Here is a 20,831-nt window from a genome sequence, read left to right on the forward strand (position 1 = left end):
GGTTATTTTCATTAATCAAATTCACATTATTTTTTGATCCAGTTGTGTCATTATACTTATTGTTAGATTATTAGTCTCTAAATAACATACTAATTTTATTTTGCGATTTCGTATATTCTTAATGACTATATAAATAACGTATTGATTTTACTTTATAGATTTCACATTTTTTAATGACTATAGTTAAATATAAATTAAATATATAAGAATGATACTTATGTGTATGCATATGAATTGATGATTCTCTTCTGTCTACAAAGATTAAATAAGTATACGAATACAAGTGTCAAGATAAAACTATTAGTTGAAATTATATTTATCATGTATCATTTTATACTCATCATCTCCATCATTTGATAAATAAACACGATAAATGACGGTCATTAAGTGGATTAAATGGATTAGACGTTTGGATTAGATTTAAAAATATTTGCGTTTATCGCGCGAAAAAATAAATATTTACAATCTTTCGTCACCGGTAATTATGCAATGACTTAGTATGACTTAAGCATGACAATAAATTTTTAAATCCAAGAAATTTAATTTATGAAATGAGCTGTTTTTTTTAAATATCGTATATGATAAGAGTTTCAAAAATTTCATATGTAAAAAAAAATTGATATCGATATAAAGAAATAAATAAATCTCATAAATTTTGTAGGAAGAGATATATCACTTTGCCCGCGAAAGTTTTTTATTATGAATAATATCGTGCAAGAAACAATGTTGGAATTTCAGTCCCGGAACATCCCACGACGAATAACGACACAACATTGCGTGTTACGTATCGCGTATCGTGCGACAATTAATCATACTACACCATTGTTACATTATGTAATGTAGAATAACATGATATACATTCACGACTACGTGATTTTGCAGCTGAAACGTGATTATTTTATTTCGAAACGGTCGGCTCGTATAAATCTCCGAAATGAAAGATATGATCAATGTGGTTCAAGCACATATTATTTTTAGTAAGATAGAATACATATCTGACAAGGAGATAATAAATAAATGACAGAAAGGAGGAAAAAAAAGAAAAGAGAATTAAAGCTTCGGATATTAAGTAGTAAGTAGGTGCTTTCATTCGACATTAAAGAAACATGTTACAATTTATCTATCTACTTATCACGAACGCCTTATCTGTAGAAACCACCAACGATAAAAGGTGTGAAAGACCGTTTCCTTACTAGGGCAAAAAATTTCTCAAAATAAAAAATAAATAAAAATAAATAATAATAAATAATAAATAATAAGAAAATAAAAATAAAGAATAATAAGAAAATTCAAGTGTCTAAAGAGAAAAGTTAAAAACTTTCTGAAAACTTTTGTCTTTATCACATAATGAAAAGTATGAAACCGAGGTTTACAAATATTGTCGACTTTTTGTCTTTAATAATGACAAAAAAATAATGGTGACAGGAAGCTACGGGGAATATCATAACGATCATGGAAGCCTTCGACTTGTTGTTGCAATATTGTGTAAACGATCATCCCGTTTTGCTAATCGCAAAACAAAATGAACGTAGAGGAACGCAGGTTGCATCGTGAAACGTTGACTCAAGGCTTTCCTCGGTATATAAGGATGGCCTAACGACTATAAATACGTTCATTAAATGCTCTCACAGTCTGTTGCGAACGAGTGGAACGTGAATCGAAGTCAAATCAAGCGCTTGAGGTGATTCATAAAAGAAGACAAATAAAAAGGAAGGAAAGAAGAAAGGAAGGAAGGAAGGAGACGTTATTTCGTATGCATTCGAGCAAGTGAACTGAGGCAAACAATCAATCGATAACTGAGGAAATAATTGAAATCGCGGACACAGACAGTGCTCCAACTATCATAGGACTCGTGCTCATCAATAATTTAACTTAATGTACGACCTCGCAAAACCCAAATATCAATAAAATTTTTCATTTGCTGCTAAGATCGAAATCAACAATTTCGATGTCATAGATGGATGATTGATCCGTAATACATACTCTTCGCATCAAAAATTAAACACGTCGAAATTGAACTAATCCCGATTTCCTCAACAACGAATAATTTATTTATAGACAATTCCCTTTTTCAATTAAAGAAAAAAGATAGATTAATAATTTTCATTCGATATACAAATTATTCGACAAATAATAAATTATTATATTTATTCTTATATGAAAAATTGCATAATATAAAAGGTAACTTATGAAAAAATGATTACATTATTATATTAATATTATTACCAAAACTTTTGATTGTAATTATAATAACTCTAATATTTTTTAAAAATCATTATTATACCATTACTTTATCACATTTATTATATCATGTTATCATTTAATATTATTAATATTATTAATACTATTATTCGCCGTTGTGGGATGAAATCAGAATTGAAAAAATAAAAATTTCTTTTTAATCGTATCAAGAGAAAATCTCTCACGATACTTACTGATTATTGGAAGATCGCGCACGAATTGGTCAACGTTGGTCCAAAAACCGTAACACACACAACAATCTTCGTGACACTTCGACGTAAGCGAAAGTAGCCTTCTTCTTCTGTCTCTATCTCTCCCTCTTTTTCTGGCTGCCCACCGTTCTTGACCGTTCTCTCAACTTTCAGGCGATTATGGGACAAGGAAGAACGAAGGGAGTCGAAAGGATCGGCACGACGGGATATCAGTGATTCTGTAGGACCTTAGCGCGTCGCGAAAAAATTCAAATACGAAGACCTCGGCCTCTCCGAAATTGCAAGTGCTAATGTTATGTTCGACAAACCGAATGTTGTTTCGGGCGAAAAAGTAATTAAAAAAAAAATTAAAGAAAAGGAAAAAAAAAGATATCGAGCGTTATCGACCGCGTCAAATGCGTCGAACGCACTACCGTCGTGCCAACTCGCGGACTAGCGAACGTAATGCCGGTGCATTGCTTTTAACCGATTCGCCATATTGGTATTCATCGTCCCTTCTACTAACCCCTCCGCCCCCACTCTCGCGCTCTCTCGTTCTTTTTCTGTCTCTCTCTTCCTTTCGGTCCCTCGCGTCTTCTGGATCTCGCAGTCGTACGCGCTACCCGTGACGTCAACATGTTATAGTTCACCTGTACACGTTCTTGACATCGTCGCGGTATTCGTCAAATGACGTCAACGGCGACAATGATAAATTCCTCGACCCTGTGGGTGTCCGGATGTGCGATTGTGGATTATGTCACTACTTTATGTTAATTACGCTTTTAAATGTGCAAATCGATCTGCACTTTGACATAGCTCTTCGACTTTTTATCCTGGTAAATAGAATCGAGTATCTAAGTAAACAGAATTACGTGACATATTGTAAAAGGTATCGAGAATTGAGATTCTAAAAACAAGAATTACGCTTTATGAAGTTTGCTTTTACACGCACGAAATATTCAAATTTATACACAAGTTGTTTTTACAATATATATATATATATATAATATGCAAAATATAAATTTTATATCACTTGCTAATTATTTTATTTGTTAATCATTTGCTAGTCGATTTGATCAAAATGGAATTTTTATTGAAATGTACGAAAAAAATAAGTAAATATATTTATAAACGTAAATACATTTATATGGCAAGTAAATTATTCCTGGCATTTTTTGCGTGTTATTTTATATCTAAATTAGACTCAAAAACATATTAAACTTTAACAGCGATCAATATTAACTATTAAATATTCCTTAAGAATAAAAATAATATATTATTTTTAATAAAGAGAGAGAAATTTTTTAGAGAGATAATCTTTAGAGAAATAATATGAAATGAGATACACACACACACACACACACACAAAACACATACACACACACACACACACACACACACACACACACACACACATACACACACTATGTCTCTTTGAGTCACCCTCTCAAAGTCAAAGTCGGCAATTTGTAGAAAAATTGATGAAAAAATTGAAAACATGGAAAATGTGTTTTCAACGATAAAAAAATAATTTTATACTTTTATAATTTTAACGATTAAAAAAAATTTCATAAAATGCTTATTACAAGTCACATATCTCTCATATTTAGTTAACTTATTTTACATGATTTCTTTTCGTATCTTCTATGAAATTTTTTCATTTCCCCGACTGACATCTGATATAACTAAAACGTCTTTCAATTTCTCGAGCATTCTATTTCAATTAAGAAAATTTTAGCAAAGTAAAAACATTAGCATAGGAAGATTCTTTTTCAAAGAAACATTATTTTAGACTCCTTTCTGGTTCTCACAATCGAATTTATACAAATGTCTTGTATAAAATGTCAAATCAAGTATTATATTTTTTATTTAATAATAATAATAATATAATAATAATAATTTAAATAGTAATAATAATTTTAATAATAATAATTTAATAATTATAATAAAATCGTATATGATCTCCAAAAGCACCAATTCTATATATCATGATTTATTAATATAGAGAAGCGAAAAATTGAAATACAGAGAAGATTAAAATCGAACAAATTATGATATAATTATTGACATCGTATCAGATAATCAGAAAAATCGCTTAGCATACAAAGTACATAAATTAAATCGACAAATATCCATCTTGAAAAAAAGCAATTTTGAGTATCTATACATCTCATTGAATACGTATACAATGCATAAATACTATCATAATATTATAAATGAGCGTTTATTTCTGAAACGTTGCTCGCGATGTGAAGATGCTATTTCGAGTTTGGACTTTTCAAGAAAGGGCCGGATATTCCGTCGAAGGAGAGGCACAAAAGTTCACTGACACGAAATAGAATATTACACAGAATATTTTAACCAGAAAAATATCGCCATGCCTTCGATAAAGATACTTTGACTCTCAACGTTAATGTTTCTCGAATCTTATAAATCATAAATTGTAATCTTTAATCTTACAATTAGAACGAGGATATTTAAATAAAGTCTATAAAAAATATAGATTTTTCTACGAGAATATTCAAAGTCTTATATCGAGTATGTTTAATTAACTTTGATTTTTTTTTATTTTGCAATTTGCAAATATCGATAATAATAATTTATTCCAAAAGTTTATTCTCTAAACGATTACGAAATTGTGATCTTTAATCTTACAATTAGAACGATGATATTTAAATTGCAATTTGCAAAATAAAAAAAAAATCACAGTTAATCAAAGATAATCGATATAAGACTTTGAATATTCTCGTAGAAAAATCTATATTTCTTATAGACTTTATTTAAATATCCTCGTTCTAATTGTAAGATGAAAGATCAATTTCATAATCGTTTAGAAGAAACTTTTGAAATAAATTATTATTATCGATATTTGCAATTTACAATGAATTGCTTGAGATTATTCAAGAATATTCTGGAAAAGGCGATATGATTTAATCGGAAGACAAATATGATGGAGAAATGCATTTTAAGAGCTGTTGTTTATAAAAATCATTATCAATAATGATAGAAAAATAACTCCTAGATAATATCTAGTGTTATAATATTTTGTTATCTATTATTCTTTTATTCAAAATGGATTATATTTTGCAAAAAAACAAGCTAATTTTTTGTTTTAGCGAAAGACACGAAGGAACGCATATTTTTCTAAATATATTTTTTACCTTTTAATTCTCTACGAATAAATTTCAACGACCAGATTTAATAAAAGTTTTATAAATTTAAGGCACATTCAAGAAAGGGCCGGATATTCCGTCGAAAGAGAGGCACAAAAGTTCACTGACACGAAATAGAATATTACACAGAATATTTTAACCAGAAAAATATCGCCATGCCTTCGATAAAGATACTTTGACTCTCAACGTTAATGTTTCTCGAATCTTATAAATCATAAATTGTAATCTTTAATCTTACAATTAGAACGAGGATATTTAAATAAAGTCTATAAAAAATATAGATTTTTCTACGAGAATATTCAAAGTCTTATATCGAGTATGTTTAATTAACTTTGATTTTTTTTTATTTTGCAATTTGCAAATATCGATAATAATAATTTATTCCAAAAGTTTATTCTCTAAACGATTACGAAATTGTGATCTTTTTAATCTTACAATTAGAACGATGATATTTAAATTGCAATTTGCAAAATAAAAAAAAAATCACAGTTAATCAAAGATAATCGATATAAGACTTTGAATATTCTCGTAGAAAAATCTATATTTCTTATAGACTTTATTTAAATATCCTCGTTCTAATTGTAAGATGAAAGATCAATTTCATAATCGTTTAGAAGAAACTTTTGAAATAAATTATTATTATCGATATTTGCAATTTACAATGAATTGCTTGAGATTATTCAAGAATATTCTGGAAAAGGCGATATGATTTAATCGGAAGACAAATATGATGGAGAAATGCATTTTAAGAGCTGTTGTTTATAAAAATCATTATCAATAAGGATAGAAAAATAACTCCTAGATAATATCTAGTGTTATAATATTTTGTTATCTATTATTCTTTTATTCAAAATGGATTATATTTTGCAAAAAAACAAGCTAATTTTTTGTTTTAGCGAAAGACACGAAGGAACGCATATTTTTCTAAATATATTTTTTACCTTTTAATTCTCTACGAATAAATTTCAACGACCAGATTTAATAAAAGTTTTATAAATTTAAGGCACATTCAAGAAAGGGCCGGATATTCCGTCGAAGGAGAGGCACAAAAGTTCACTGACACGAAATAGAATATTACACAGAATATTTTAACCAGAAAAATATCGCCATGCCTTCGATAAAGATACTTTGACTCTCAACGTTAATGTTTCTCGAATCTTATAAATCATAAATTGTAATCTTTAATCTTACAATTAGAACGAGGATATTTAAATAAAGTCTATAAAAAATATAGATTTTTCTACGAGAATATTCAAAGTCTTATATCGAGTATGTTTAATTAACTTTGATTTTTTTTTATTTTGCAATTTGCAAATATCGATAATAATAATTTATTCCAAAAGTTTATTCTCTAAACGATTACGAAATTGTGATCTTTTTAATCTTACAATTAGAACGATGATATTTAAATTGCAATTTGCAAAATAAAAAAAAAATCACAGTTAATCAAAGATAATCGATATAAGACTTTGAATATTCTCGTAGAAAAATCTATATTTCTTATAGACTTTATTTAAATATCCTCGTTCTAATTGTAAGATGAAAGATCAATTTCATAATCGTTTAGAAGAAACTTTTGAAATAAATTATTATTATCGATATTTGCAATTTACAATGAATTGCTTGAGATTATTCAAGAATATTCTGGAAAAGGCGATATGATTTAATCGGAAGACAAATATGATGGAGAAATGCATTTTAAGAGCTGTTGTTTATAAAAATCATTATCAATAAGGATAGAAAAATAACTCCTAGATAATATCTAGTGTTATAATATTTTGTTATCTATTATTCTTTTATTCAAAATGGATTATATTTTGCAAAAAAACAAGCTAATTTTTTGTTTTAGCGAAAGACACGAAGGAACGCATATTTTTCTAAATATATTTTTTACCTTTTAATTCTCTACGAATAAATTTCAACGACCAGATTTAATAAAAGTTTTATAAATTTAAGGCACATTCAAGAAAGGGCCGGATATTCCGTCGAAGGAGAGGCACAAAAGTTCACTGACACGAAATAGAATATTACACAGAATATTTTAACCAGAAAAATATCGCCATGCCTTCGATAAAGATACTTTGACTCTCAACGTTAATGTTTCTCGAATCTTATAAATCATAAATTGTAATCTTTAATCTTACAATTAGAACGAGGATATTTAAATAAAGTCTATAAAAAATATAGATTTTTCTACGAGAATATTCAAAGTCTTATATCGAGTATGTTTAATTAACTTTGATTTTTTTTTATTTTGCAATTTGCAAATATCGATAATAATAATTTATTCCAAAAGTTTATTCTCTAAACGATTACGAAATTGTGATCTTTTTAATCTTACAATTAGAACGATGATATTTAAATTGCAATTTGCAAAATAAAAAAAAAATCACAGTTAATCAAAGATAATCGATATAAGACTTTGAATATTCTCGTAGAAAAATCTATATTTCTTATAGACTTTATTTAAATATCCTCGATCTAATTGTAAGATGAAAGATCAATTTCATAATCGTTTAGAAGAAACTTTTGAAATAAATTATTATTATCGATATTTGCAATTTACAATGAATTGCTTGAGATTATTCAAGAATATTCTGGAAAAGGCGATATGATTTAATCGGAAGACAAATATGATGGAGAAATGCATTTTAAGAGCTGTTGTTTATAAAAATCATTATCAATAATGATAGAAAAATAACTCCTAGATAATATCTAGTGTTATAATATTTTGTTATCTATTATTCTTTTATTCAAAATGGATTATATTTTGCAAAAAAACAAGCTAATTTTTTGTTTTAGCGAAAGACACGAAGGAACGCATATTTTTCTAAATATATTTTTTACCTTTTAATTCTCTACGAATAAATTTCAACGACCAGATTTAATAAAAGTTTTATAAATTTAAGGCACATTTTTACGCATTCTGCGTTCCCTATCTTTTAAGTTAATAAAACATAGAAGTAATATTGCACTGGCAGTATTTAGCGCAACATTCTCGCTTTCTTAACTTTAATTTTGCAAGCGACTTTTGCGATCTGAGAAAAATAACAGCGTCGAAGTAACAACGGCAAGTATTGCTATATAATTATTTTCAGGAAGCGATCAATGTTGCATGACGTTTACGTAACGCATAAATGTTGGATGCGTTAATCGATTTGATTTCTATCATTAGGTCATTTATTAAATTGAATGTTACCGAAATTTTTTTTCTACGGCGCAGTTGATTTTGTAAAATGCACATACAAATAAGAAAACCATTCACGACAAATATACAAAAATAATTTGCTTAATACTTCATGTACAAAGAGTTCCTTCATAAGTAATATCCTTGCAATATTACTGTATAAATCACTTTAAAGAACTATGTAAAATGTAAATGCAAAATGCTTGTTAGACAAGAATTACGCAGTTTTTGCGTAGTTTTATAAAATGTTATGAATTATATAGGCGATATGAAAATTTATCATTTTCATAACATTTCTTACAATCATCCAAAAATTACTAATACAATCGCAGAAAACTACTAACTGACAAAAGTAATTTATAACTTATAAAAATGTATACCCCGAGGAAGTAAATGGAGAAATTATTTTTACAAGAAAAATAAATAAATTATTAATAATCATTTATAAATAATTTTATCTCTCTCATGATTGTGCTCTGCAGCCTTCCCAGGTTTTTTTCTCTCTTGCTCATTTTTTTGCTGCTTTTTCTATTCCAAAGGCGCTATAATGGTAGAAAGTTAAAAAAAAGAATTTCACATTTATATAGAAATAGATATTTAATATGTAATAGATATTTAAAATTTTAATTTAATTTAATATTTTAATTTAATAATTTTGAATTAATTTATCTTATTTATAAAATGTGAAAAATATACTTCTTAATTTGTAATTTAAAAACGTTCCTATCAATACATTTTATTAGTGCTTGATAGTCAAAAATAATGGATATGTTTAGAAAACGTATATACATACATGAAACGAGAAAGAGAGAGAGAATGTGCTATCTAAATACCTTATTATCATTCGCGCGAGCGAACAAAGTCCCCCTGTGTGTCGTCGCATTGATTTTCAAAACGCAATTATTCCTTGTAATATTTAATTACAATCAGCAAATATTAATCTACATTACTGACTTATGCTTGCGAAAATATTATGGCGACAATTATTTGATTCAAATAATGAAAAGATACAAATTAATCTCAAATCGCATATGACATCTTGATACATTGAATTAGTAGATCGTTAATATTCCGCGTTTTAATAATATTTCATCGTGAAATATATATTCAGTATTTGCACATTGTTGTAACTTGTCATTGTTGTAACTTGTGTATTTTCCGCGAAATTTGTTTGGCTGAAATCTGTGAAAACAGTTCGAATCGCGATAATATTTTTCGGCAAACCGAATTATATTCTGAGAAATATTGCAGTATAAAGATAAATATTGCATTCATTTTTTATTTTAACGTGTATATTTTATATTCATTTATACGGGAAATAATAAAATTGATTTAAAATGCTATTAAAATGATATTGCACGTAACAACAGAAGTAATATTTATCACAATGAATGATGTGTGATTTAACTAATATGATAATTTTCAAGTCAAATAGATTGTAATTTTTGTTCTCTCGTCGCAATATAATACATCATATTCGATTCAATGCCGGAAATCAGAAGTACTATGCAAACTACTACGTGATCACAATTAATCATATTTTCACGAGTGAGTGCCAGAGTGAATGAAGAAGCAGTAAAAAATATACAAGTGAAGAAAAAGAAGCTCAGCAAAACATTAAGCGATGAAAGAGCACTCGTGAAGTGAATATATAATAATATGTAAAATATTATTTTGTGAAATTAATTGCTCGTTTATCTTCTCAATAATGATTTATTTCAAATTATCATATAATAAAACGCATAAAAAGTATTCCAAACAATATTTTAAAATATTTAAAATATTTATAATATGTATCTCACAGTTAATATATTTATAGATATATATAAAATATTTCATAATAATTAATAAGATTTATGATTTTTTAAATTATTCTTATACAAAAGATTTTTATATCTTAAATTTTTTAAAAGTTTATATATCTAAAAGAGATTTCTTATAATAATTATATAATCTATTTAAAAAACTATCTGTTTAAAAAACTAAAAAAATTTTAAATCAAAGAGTCAATATATATATATTATATATAGTTGCACAAAATAATTAATTTTTAAATATTAATTTTTTTTACCCTCTATAATTTATAAATAAATAAATAAATAAATAAATATATATATATATATATATATATATATTTATTTATTTATTGCAATCACGATAATAATGAGGTGAATTGATTTTAGTATATATATATATATATATATATATATATATATTTATATACTATATATATATATATATATATATATATATATATATATATTTATGCAATCACGATAATAATGAGGTGAATTGATTTTAGTGACTGTATGAGATAAAACTTAATAATTCATTCGAGTGATTTGCAATTCAAGCCAAATGTTAATTGAATCATTAGTATGTCCACAAAATCAAAGAGTCAAGGAAATTCTATCGAATTTATAATATTTTCATGAAATATACAATATTTTGAATTGAAATCATCAAATATATATGTGTGTGTGTGTGTGTGTGTGTGTGTACATATTACATATATATATTTGATGACTTCAATTCAATTCGACATTACGGATACAAAATCGCGAAATAAATGTATTCTGGACAATACGAAGTTTTACGTAAAAATTCCACTGTATGCATTGTTATATAAAAAATCCACTTGACCTTACGATTGTTTAAACTTGACTTGCACGTAATGTATTGCATTGTATGTAGATATAGCGTGATATAATTATAAATTGTTGATAACGCACGGACGACATTATTTAATTTAAAATTTAGATTTTTTTTTAAATTTTAGATTTTTAGAAAATTAAGATTTTTTAAAAGATTTTAAATTTTTTCTCTAAATTTAATCTATTTGCATTTTAAATAATTATATTATATAAATATTTTTTTTTAAATAAGCATTAAATGTATCGATAAATTGCATATAATGTTCACGTTTTTACAAATAAACATTTAATAGATAAAAATTGCTACTACAAAAAAAAATTAATAAATAAAATTCTAAAATCGCATTTAATAAATAAAAATGCTACTTTAAAGAAATAAATGAAATAGTCATAAATAGTCAATATTTCAATCAAGTCATATCAAAAGATCAATCTTTTACGTATGTTTGGCAAAAAACAAATTTACTTCCGTGAATAAATATTTAATAGCAGAGATATTACCTCACCGTCTAGCGATTATTTATTTTTCAATACTACTTTTCAAGAAAATTCTCATACTTAAAAATTCCACTTAAATGCGCTTATGACGTTGTGAAATAAAAAAAGAATAATAATATATATGACAGACACGTATGTAATTTTGATGAGCAAAAATATGCGAAATGATTGCTTAGAAGAATAATTTATTCTCGATATGTATAGCGATCGTACTCAAAGAAATGAGATAAGTAAAACGATATTAAGACGCATGTCTAAATTCATTAATTTATCTCATACGTACACTTTCTGATCGGTTCTTTTTAATAATAATTTTATTTAATAAATAGTATATTGTAACACTCTTAATTTTATATTAGAGAAACATCTTAAAAAGTCTCTAATTATGTAACAAAAAGATAATTAAGATTAATCGAGAAATCAAGATTAATAAACATATTACATGTATTATATAAAAGATAAAAAATGTATTACATATTGTATAAAAAGATTTTTCGATTCATATTATACGTTTGCAAATAATAATTTATAAGTCTAAGCTAAATATGTTAAATATGTTTTAATATGTTTTAAATGCAAATATTTGATTAGTTTAACTTGGTTAATTTATGTGTTCAAATATTTTTGTATAAAAAAGTTGTATGAAAAAGATTGCTATTTAGGAACAAGAATTATATAACAATGAACAGAAAAAACTTCCAAAATGCAATTAAGTGTATTATTAAATTTATTGTTAATTAAGTTTATTATTAATGAATTCGAATTAATAAAGGAGATAGGTATGTGTTGTAGATAATTTTTATACAGGGTGTCCCAAAAGTCCCAGAACGGTCGAATATTTCATAAACTATGCACTTTAAAAAGAAATGTTTCAAACAAAAGTTGTATGGCTTAAAAGGGGCCATAAGATGGTGCCATTAGTTTGACCTTGAAGAGTCATCTGAAGATCACGTGAAGGTCACCTCCAACATTTTAAATGGGACACCCTATATGCTTTTGCATATTCTTGTAGTTCATCTCGAGAGCTTTCCAAAACACTATAATTAAGTTAGTTTTCATTAAGTACTTTCCGAGTTATGAGGCTTTCTTAATTTTACATAAACCGTAAAATATCTTGTAAAATATTCATTTTTCAATTACCTCACCTTAACACTTTTATGTACAAAATAATGAGAGGAATCAATTGATGTAAAGAAAACACATAATTGTTTCGAAAAAAGAAAATGTAATTGTTAATTGCAAATTACATTTTTTTTCGAAACAATTATGTGTTTTCTTTACACCAATTGATTCCTCTTATTATTTTGTACATAAAAGTATTGAGGTAAGATAATCGAAAAATGAATATTTTACGAGATATTTTACGGTTTATGTAAAATTAAGAAATGATTTCAAGCCTCATAACTTGGAAAGTACTTAATGAAAACTAACTTAATTATAGTGTTTTGGAAAGCTCTCGAGATGAGCTACAAGAATATGTAAAAGCATAGGGTGTCCCATTTAAAATGTTGGAGGTGACCTTCACGTGACCTTCAGGTGACTCTTCAAGGTCAAACTAATGGCAAAAAATTGTATACACACACATCATACATATATACATACATACATACGTACATACACACATATATATATATGTATATATGTATGTATATGTAAAATAATGCAGTTCTTATTCTCTCTGAAAAATATATCTATCAAACAAAAATTAATTACATATACTGAATAATATAGATAATTAATGAAAATTAATAATTAATTTTATTTGCATGATAAAAATTCTAACGCTTAAAGAATAAATGGCCAATCAAATGTTGATACAACAAAAATTCACTGTAGCGCAATAAATCGTTTCGATTTACAATGACTTTTTTATTCTATACATGACTGTAGCATTTTCCTTTTCTTGACACATCACAAATCAAAAGTGCCATCTCTCTTATCTTACTATTCCCATTTTACGTTATTCTCAATATATCTCTCCTTTATTTGGAGCATTCTCTCTCTCTCTCTCTCTCTCTCTCTCTCTCTCTCTCTCTCTCTCTCTCTCTCTCTCTCTCTACAACTTAGAAGGTTTTCTTTCACAAGCGAAAATGCAAACATACGGTTGAACGAAACAGCGAAGATTTAGAAAAGATGGGGTAGTAAGGAGATCGACGATCCTGCCATAAAATAAGAGATCACTATTGCTCGCTATTTCGTATACGTTTACGACCTTGGCCTATTAATATGAAGGTGTTATATGAGTAGCGAAGCTCTCTTGAAGAATTGAAAATGCGTCTCGATCAAATTCATTGCACAATCCTATAAATGTGCCGTGCAAAGCATCCTATTGAGATAGATACTAATTGAATGCTTTTAAACTAATCGAAAGCGAATCAATGATCGGTCACCGCTAAGTTGCACTTGTCATATGTAAGTGCTTTCGTGTCACACGTATATTGCGATCATTAGCATATATATCATAAATATATTTATAAAATATATTTATAAATTTATAATTATATTTATAATTTTGCCTCAAGAAATTAACTTTAAAAAACTTTTCTCATTAAATCGATTAGATATACAAATCAACACCTCTCTCCCACTAGAGAATAATCTACATATATATTACTTAAATATACAGAATGATTCCAAAAGAGGAATCAAATTTTAAGGCTAGTATAGTTAAATTTTAAGAGCATATAAACGTCAGACAATAATATTGTGCGTCATATGATGCAAATTTGGTCAGAGTTATAGCATCGCCATTTTAATAATTGAAAAGATTTCTTGATAGCTCATTAATATAAAATAGTTACATACTGCATTCATACAGCATTCTAAAAAAGTAACAATTTTATGTCAGTCTTTGGAGTATTCTCCCAGAAAATCAAAATGTAGCAGCAAAATGTATTATTCAAAAGATTCTAAAAAAGTATTATTAAAAAATGTATTATTCAAAAGATTCTAAAAAAGTAACAATTTTACGTCAGTCTTTGGAGTATTCTCCCAGAAAATCAAAATGTAGCAGCAAAATGTATTATTCAAAAGATTAATTTATTAATTCTTTTGAGTCTGCAATCCAAATCCTTTTTTACTTTTGAAGTAAAAAACTGCTGCTTTGAAACTCTAATTTAAATAACCGACTGTAGATGATAAAAAATCAAAATTAAAATTATAAATTTTAAAGTAATCTACATAAAACAGCAATATAACGCAACAGTATTTCTGATTACAATTGATTGATCTCAAGCTCAAAATCGTAAAAACCACGTATTTATATATTTATATTTATATTATTATCATATTTTATTATCATCGGTATTTTCCAAGAAAATTCATGATACTAAAGTAATTAAAATAATTTTGTGAATGCAAAGTTCACTGTGTAAAAAAGTTTATTTATGATATTATATTTGATACGACAAAGATACAATCCACAGTTAAAATTCACCAATGTGATAAAAGTGATTCATCACGAGAAGGAAGATAATACGCGTTTCATGAGCGCGAATATTGCGCAGAAAGGCGCGTTGCATTCTTCATAATTTCTGGTCTCAAGGATTCCCCGTTCTTTCCGAGTTTTCGTAAGTATTTCACGTACGCGAATCAAGTCGAACCGCGCGTTTGCGACGTGATTCGCGTGCGAACATTATCGCGATTCCCTAACTGTTTGAGAACAGAGGACGAAATAAACGAGATTTTGAAATAAGTTTGGGGAAAAAATTTGCTACCCCTAAAATAGGAGGTGAGATTAGAGATTAATAAAGACTCGAGACATTTTCCTCAACAGTTGTTTTTTCTTTACACCAATTGATTACTCTTATTATTTTGTACATAAAAGTATTAAGGTAAGATAATCGAAAAATGAATATTTTACTAGATATTTTATGGTTTATATAAAATTAAGAAATTATTTCAAGCCTCATAACTCGAAAAGTACTCAATGAAGAAATACTTTATTATAGTGTTTTGGAAAGCTCTCGAGATAAGCTACAAGAATAAGTAATAAAAAATAGGGGGTCCCGTTTAAAAAATTCTAGGTGACCTTGCTCTGACCTTGGCGACGCCACCCAAGGTTAAACTCATAGCGCCAGTAAATAGATCTTTTGAAATCCTACAACTTTGGCTCGAAACATTTTTCTCAGAAACGTTTCGTTTTCGAGATATTTGACCGTTTCCAGACTTTTCTAACACTCTGTATATCGACATGTGTCTAGACAGACTTGAAATGTAAATCAAAATATGTGCATGTCATTTCATCGCTGTGATTGCTATATGCAAGACCTAATGAGACGTATTAATTATCTAATTAAATATTTATGCGCAATGAAATTACGTAAATTACACAATAAAGTAAGAACAAAAACATGTTTTCAAGAGAAAAATGCACAGCGATGAAATGACATGCACATATTTTGATTTATATTTCAAGTCTGTCTAGACACATGTATGTCTCGTTTTATGGGCAAATATCATAATAAAAAAGTCAAGTATTCCACGAAAAGTAATGAAATAATCGTCGTAATTGCAACATTATGACGTTAACGTTATAATGCTTATACGTTATATTGCCTTATAACGAGTATTCGCTTATAACGCAAGCAAATCACAGCATTCTTTCTCCTGAAAAAATGTTTTCGTTCTTAGTTTATTGTGTAATTGACGTAATTTCATTGCGCATAGATATTTAATTAACACGTTATTTCATATTCTATTCGAGATTATGGAAAGGACAATGTGCTTTATATCGATATTACTTGAAAATCGTCTGACTTGCGAACGTTTCTAATTAAATGACTTCGAAACCGATATGCTTCGAGGCATACAATGAAACGATGTGCACGTGACAGCGCGTCGCTGAGTAGCATGCGCCACCCGCGACGCGCTGTCTTTTGACGGATGATCTCCAAATAAGAACACGATCAGCTAAAGATATAATAATATGTACACGCATATATATAAAATATACATTTTTATGTCATATAATTCTTCAAATATACCGTAAAATCTTGTCACAAATAAACATGTGTGCGTATGTGCGTATGTGTGTGTGTGTGTGTATGAGTCTACATCATGTTCTTATACAGTTAATTAACACCGAGATTTAATGCTCTATTTCATGATAAAATTGGGAGAAAACTCCTCACTTAATTTAACTTCAACTGAATGATAAAATACAATTTGTAACGAAAGTGAACTCGAACAATTTTCTCGACGCCTCTGACATGCGCACACACACCACACACACACACACACACACACACACACACACGCACACACATGTACGTGTATCTAATCAACCGGGCTTCACTCGTTGCCCGATAAATCAGCTGATCGCGTGCACGCTCGTTACGTTCGCTCACCTGTTGCGCGTTGCGCGTCGTTCGTCGCTGCCTTTCTCTCTCTCCTCTCGTTTTCGCTCTCGCTCTCTCTCCTTCTTCCGTATAAATCGATCGATTCTCCTTGACGTTGCACGATTTGCCGGTACAACGTACACACCATGCACTCTTGCTCACTATCACGGCATCCGCGGTTACGATGCGGACAAACCCTCGAAGTGACGACCTGCGGAAGATTAGATTGAAATTAAAAATATACACGGAGACGAGCCCGCTCTGGTCCTCCGCCGCTGCTCGAAGCGACGTAAGCGAGACTTCCCGCGCGCGAATTCCCCCTCGCCAGACCAGGGGCGGAGCTAGAAAATAGTATCTAATTACAAAGGAAAACGTGAATATATACCTGGCGATGATCGTGCGAGCGTTTCTCCGCACATTTCGACGCGAGGAAATAACGCGAAGTACGCGAAGAGGATTTCGAATAATGGCCACAGATGATACGAGGAAAAAATGGCAGGCATGCAAAAGCGAATCGCCGGATCACGCGATATACGTTTGATCGCGAAAGAAGGATCGCGTTGGAACAATTGGTGTTCACGACAAACACTAGAACTATTCGCGATGTAATTTCTCGTCAAGTTTACCTTTAAATAATAACGATATTGCGAGAAACACAGGAGCAACTCAAATCCGCTGTCGCGACTTGTCTATCGGGAAGCGATATTGCGATTCTCGAAGTATCGCGATCGAGAGTCTCGAATAGTATCGAAATATCGAGCCTACCAATCGTAAGCGCTTCACGCGGGGAGCTGACCAATTAGGAGCTAGCTGAAGGATCACGTGGTCGCCTGCACGCATGGCTTGTGCAGGTGCATGAAAATACCGCATGGTGTAATTTTGGATCTTGTAGACGATCGCAAAGCTGGAGCCTTCTTTGAAGCATTCTTTAGATTATTATTCAAATGTCTTGTATCGTCATTCTTTATTCATATCTTGTGTTAATAGCCCACATTAAGTTGCTTTGCGACTCTTCTTAAGACAAATTTGATTGAAGATCACATTTTGCACATTAAGAGGTTAGTTTAGATTAAGGTAAAATCAAACTTTTATATGTTTGGAGGTAGAAAAAATTGAATCTTTTCGTAAATTCTTTAATGTTGTTAAGAAAAATAATTTAAATATTTATATATTTCTCAGAACTCTATTTAAAGATGAAGAGAACAGCAAGAAATTTAGATACTGGCAATTTAAAAACAGAAAATGATGTAGAAACAACAAATAGCGAAAGGAAGAAAGTGAGATTTGAGAAGCCTTTAGATAATAAACCTACAGGTAAGAATAAAAGAATAAAGAAAGAAAACTTGAAAAAAAATATAACAATAAAATAACAATTATTACTTTTGCAGGTAATAATGTAAAGGCAACTCTTACAAAGAAAAGCTCAAAGGGAAAAAACTCCAAAGTGGCAAATAATAATGCAATAACTAAGAGAATAGATTCGTTAGAAAATGCATTTAAACAAAAAATTAAAGGCAAGGAATCAGAAAACTCGAAAGGAAAAAGTGTCCAATCTGCCAGAAATAACGCAACAACTGAAAAAACAGATTGGCTCAAATTGAAAAAGGAAAGAAAGGAGCTCAGGCAGAAACGCAGAGCTAAGAAATTGAATAATGACACAGTACTCGATAAAATTAAACAAGCTAAGCAGATTAGCGAAAAGTTACGTAGATTAGATTGCACACCACAGGATCGAATAAAATTAACTCGGACATTACATGAAATGTTGAAGAATCACTACAGCAACGTGATATTTACACACGATATGTCAAGAATTATTCAATGCATGATCAAATACTGTGAGGCAAATGTTCGACAGGCTATATTTCATGAAATAAAACCATTCATTGTTCAGATGTTGCAATCAAAATATGCAAAAAACTGCATTAGAAATATTTTAAAACATGGTTCACGAGATACCAGGAATGATGTTATCAATGCGTTTTACGGTAATATCATCAAACTAATGAGTCATATTGTATCGGCTCCTCTCATCGAACTCACGTACTCTACTTGGTGCACAGACGTCGATAAATTATACTTTAAGCAAGAATTTTATGGGGACATATATAAGCAGGCAAAAGATAAAGATGTTAAATCATTATCGGATGTATTCGAAAATGCGAAAGATATGAAAACTGCTACATTATCTGCCGTAAAAGCGAATTTGATTAGGATTTTAAATAAAGGTCTCGTTAATTCTACTCTACTGCATACAATTTTATGGGAATTCTTCTGTGTGTGTTCGATAGAAGATAGAAATGAATTGATAGTTATGCTGCGAAGTTTCATTGTGATGCTATCACGAACGAAAATGGGAGCGAAGGTTGCTGTGCAATGTATATGGCATGGCAATAATAAAGATAGAAAAGTTATTATGAAAACTCTCAAAGGGAATGTAAAGACGATTTGTATGTCCGAACATGGTTACATAATATTATTAGCGCTTTTCGATTCTATAGATGACACAGTTATAATGAAGAAGATAATATTGGCCGAATTGCAAGAAAATTTAACAGATATTGCAGAAAATGTGTATGGAAGACACGTAATATTGTATCTCGTGGCTAGAAGAGACTCTCATTATTTTCCGCCAAGTATTGTGGAATATTTACGTCAAGGCGACAACAATTCGATAAGCAAGAAACCAGCCGATATTAGGAAAAAAGAACTTCTCGAAGCGATTCGCGATCCACTTCTTGATGCTATAATCGCGGATACAGTTACGTGGTTATCCAGCAGCGCTATAGCCATGGTTACTTTAGCGGTATTAAAAGTAGTATCTGGGGAGAAACTTGAAACTGCATTCAAATCGATTGTCAAGCTTATCATCGATGTAAATTGGAAGATCAAGGAAAATGATAGGGAGTATAGTTTGATCGAACATCCTGGGTTGCATGTGATGTTGAAGAAACTTATTCAAAATGATAAGGAACTATTGAAAGAGGATGAACCTACTTTTGGTAGAATATTGCTATTACATTTAACATTAGAAGAACTCCAGAAATGGATAGAATTTAACAGAGCTTGTTTCTTATTAATTATGCTCATAGAGACCCAGCCTGCAAAAGTTGTATATATGTTGCTATGCCAATTAAAAACGCTTCAGGAAAATCTCGAATCGAAACAGAGTCCTGGAAAATCAATATTGTTAAAAAAATTGAAAGAAACATATGAAGAATTGAAAAAACAATATGAATAATTAATATAATATTCATACACATATAAAGATGGACTGAAGATCCATTGGCCATTTTTCAAATCATATTATATTATTTTATTATTATATTATTTTGTCCGTTTTGAATATATACAATGCATATAGTGGAAAAAAATATACAGCATATCTCTAGTCTATCTTTATACTTATGGTCATCATATTGTGAATGTTCAAAATGTATAATTAAGTTTTTTTTAAATAGTTTTACATATTCAATCTTGTAATAGTGTATGTGTAAAAATAAATAAAATACTCTTCTTTTATAAGAAGAGACTCCTCTTTCTTGATC

General features: G+C 29.1%; 2 protein-coding genes across 7 annotated transcripts in view; one reads left to right on the plus strand and one right to left on the minus strand.

The window, feature by feature from the left end:
* LOC145973869 (very long chain fatty acid elongase AAEL008004) overlaps positions 1-17,980 on the minus strand; it is a 42,253-nt gene extending 24,273 nt beyond the window's left edge. For 4 of the 5 annotated variants that reach the window (XM_083103488.1, XM_083103486.1, XM_083103487.1 and 1 more), the window contains exon 1: positions 2,436-2,902. The gene's annotated coding sequence lies outside the window, so the exon portion shown is untranslated. Of the gene's footprint in view, positions 1-2,435; positions 2,903-17,292; positions 17,495-17,668 lie in introns of those variants that run through there. The other variant, XM_083103485.1, reaches the window with a different exon arrangement.
* Positions 17,981-18,120: 140 nt separating this feature from the next.
* On the plus strand, positions 18,121-20,821 carry Peng (Pumilio and CPL domain-containing protein penguin). Of its 2 annotated transcripts, none has more exons than XM_083103479.1 (3): positions 18,121-18,357; positions 18,463-18,597; positions 18,672-20,821. In XM_083103479.1, the coding sequence occupies exons 2-3, from the start codon at positions 18,477-18,479 to the stop codon at positions 20,522-20,524; spliced, it is 1,974 nt and encodes a 657-aa protein (XP_082959605.1). In that variant the 5' UTR covers positions 18,121-18,357; positions 18,463-18,476; the 3' UTR covers positions 20,525-20,821. The 2 variants fall into 2 exon arrangements, with proteins under 2 accessions (XP_082959605.1, XP_082959604.1); XM_083103478.1 differs by having other exon boundaries at positions 18,121-18,341.
* The last annotated feature ends 10 nt before the right edge of the window (positions 20,822-20,831 follow it).

This window comes from Camponotus vicinus, unplaced genomic scaffold (assembly GCF_025532165.1).
Source record: "Camponotus vicinus isolate PSW18456_S1 unplaced genomic scaffold, iyCamVici1.0 SCAF_6, whole genome shotgun sequence".
NCBI lineage: Eukaryota > Metazoa > Arthropoda > Insecta > Hymenoptera > Formicidae > Camponotus > Camponotus vicinus.

Bases quoted from the DNA above. Each gene is read 5' to 3' on its own strand.
- Peng (XM_083103479.1), top strand. From the start codon at position 18,477: ATGAAGAGAACAGCAAGAAATTTAGATACTGGCAATTTAAAAACAGAA. The intron at 18,598-18,671 runs GTAAGAATAAAA...TTACTTTTGCAG, and splicing joins TTTAGATAATAAACCTACAG to GTAATAATGTAAAGGCAACT.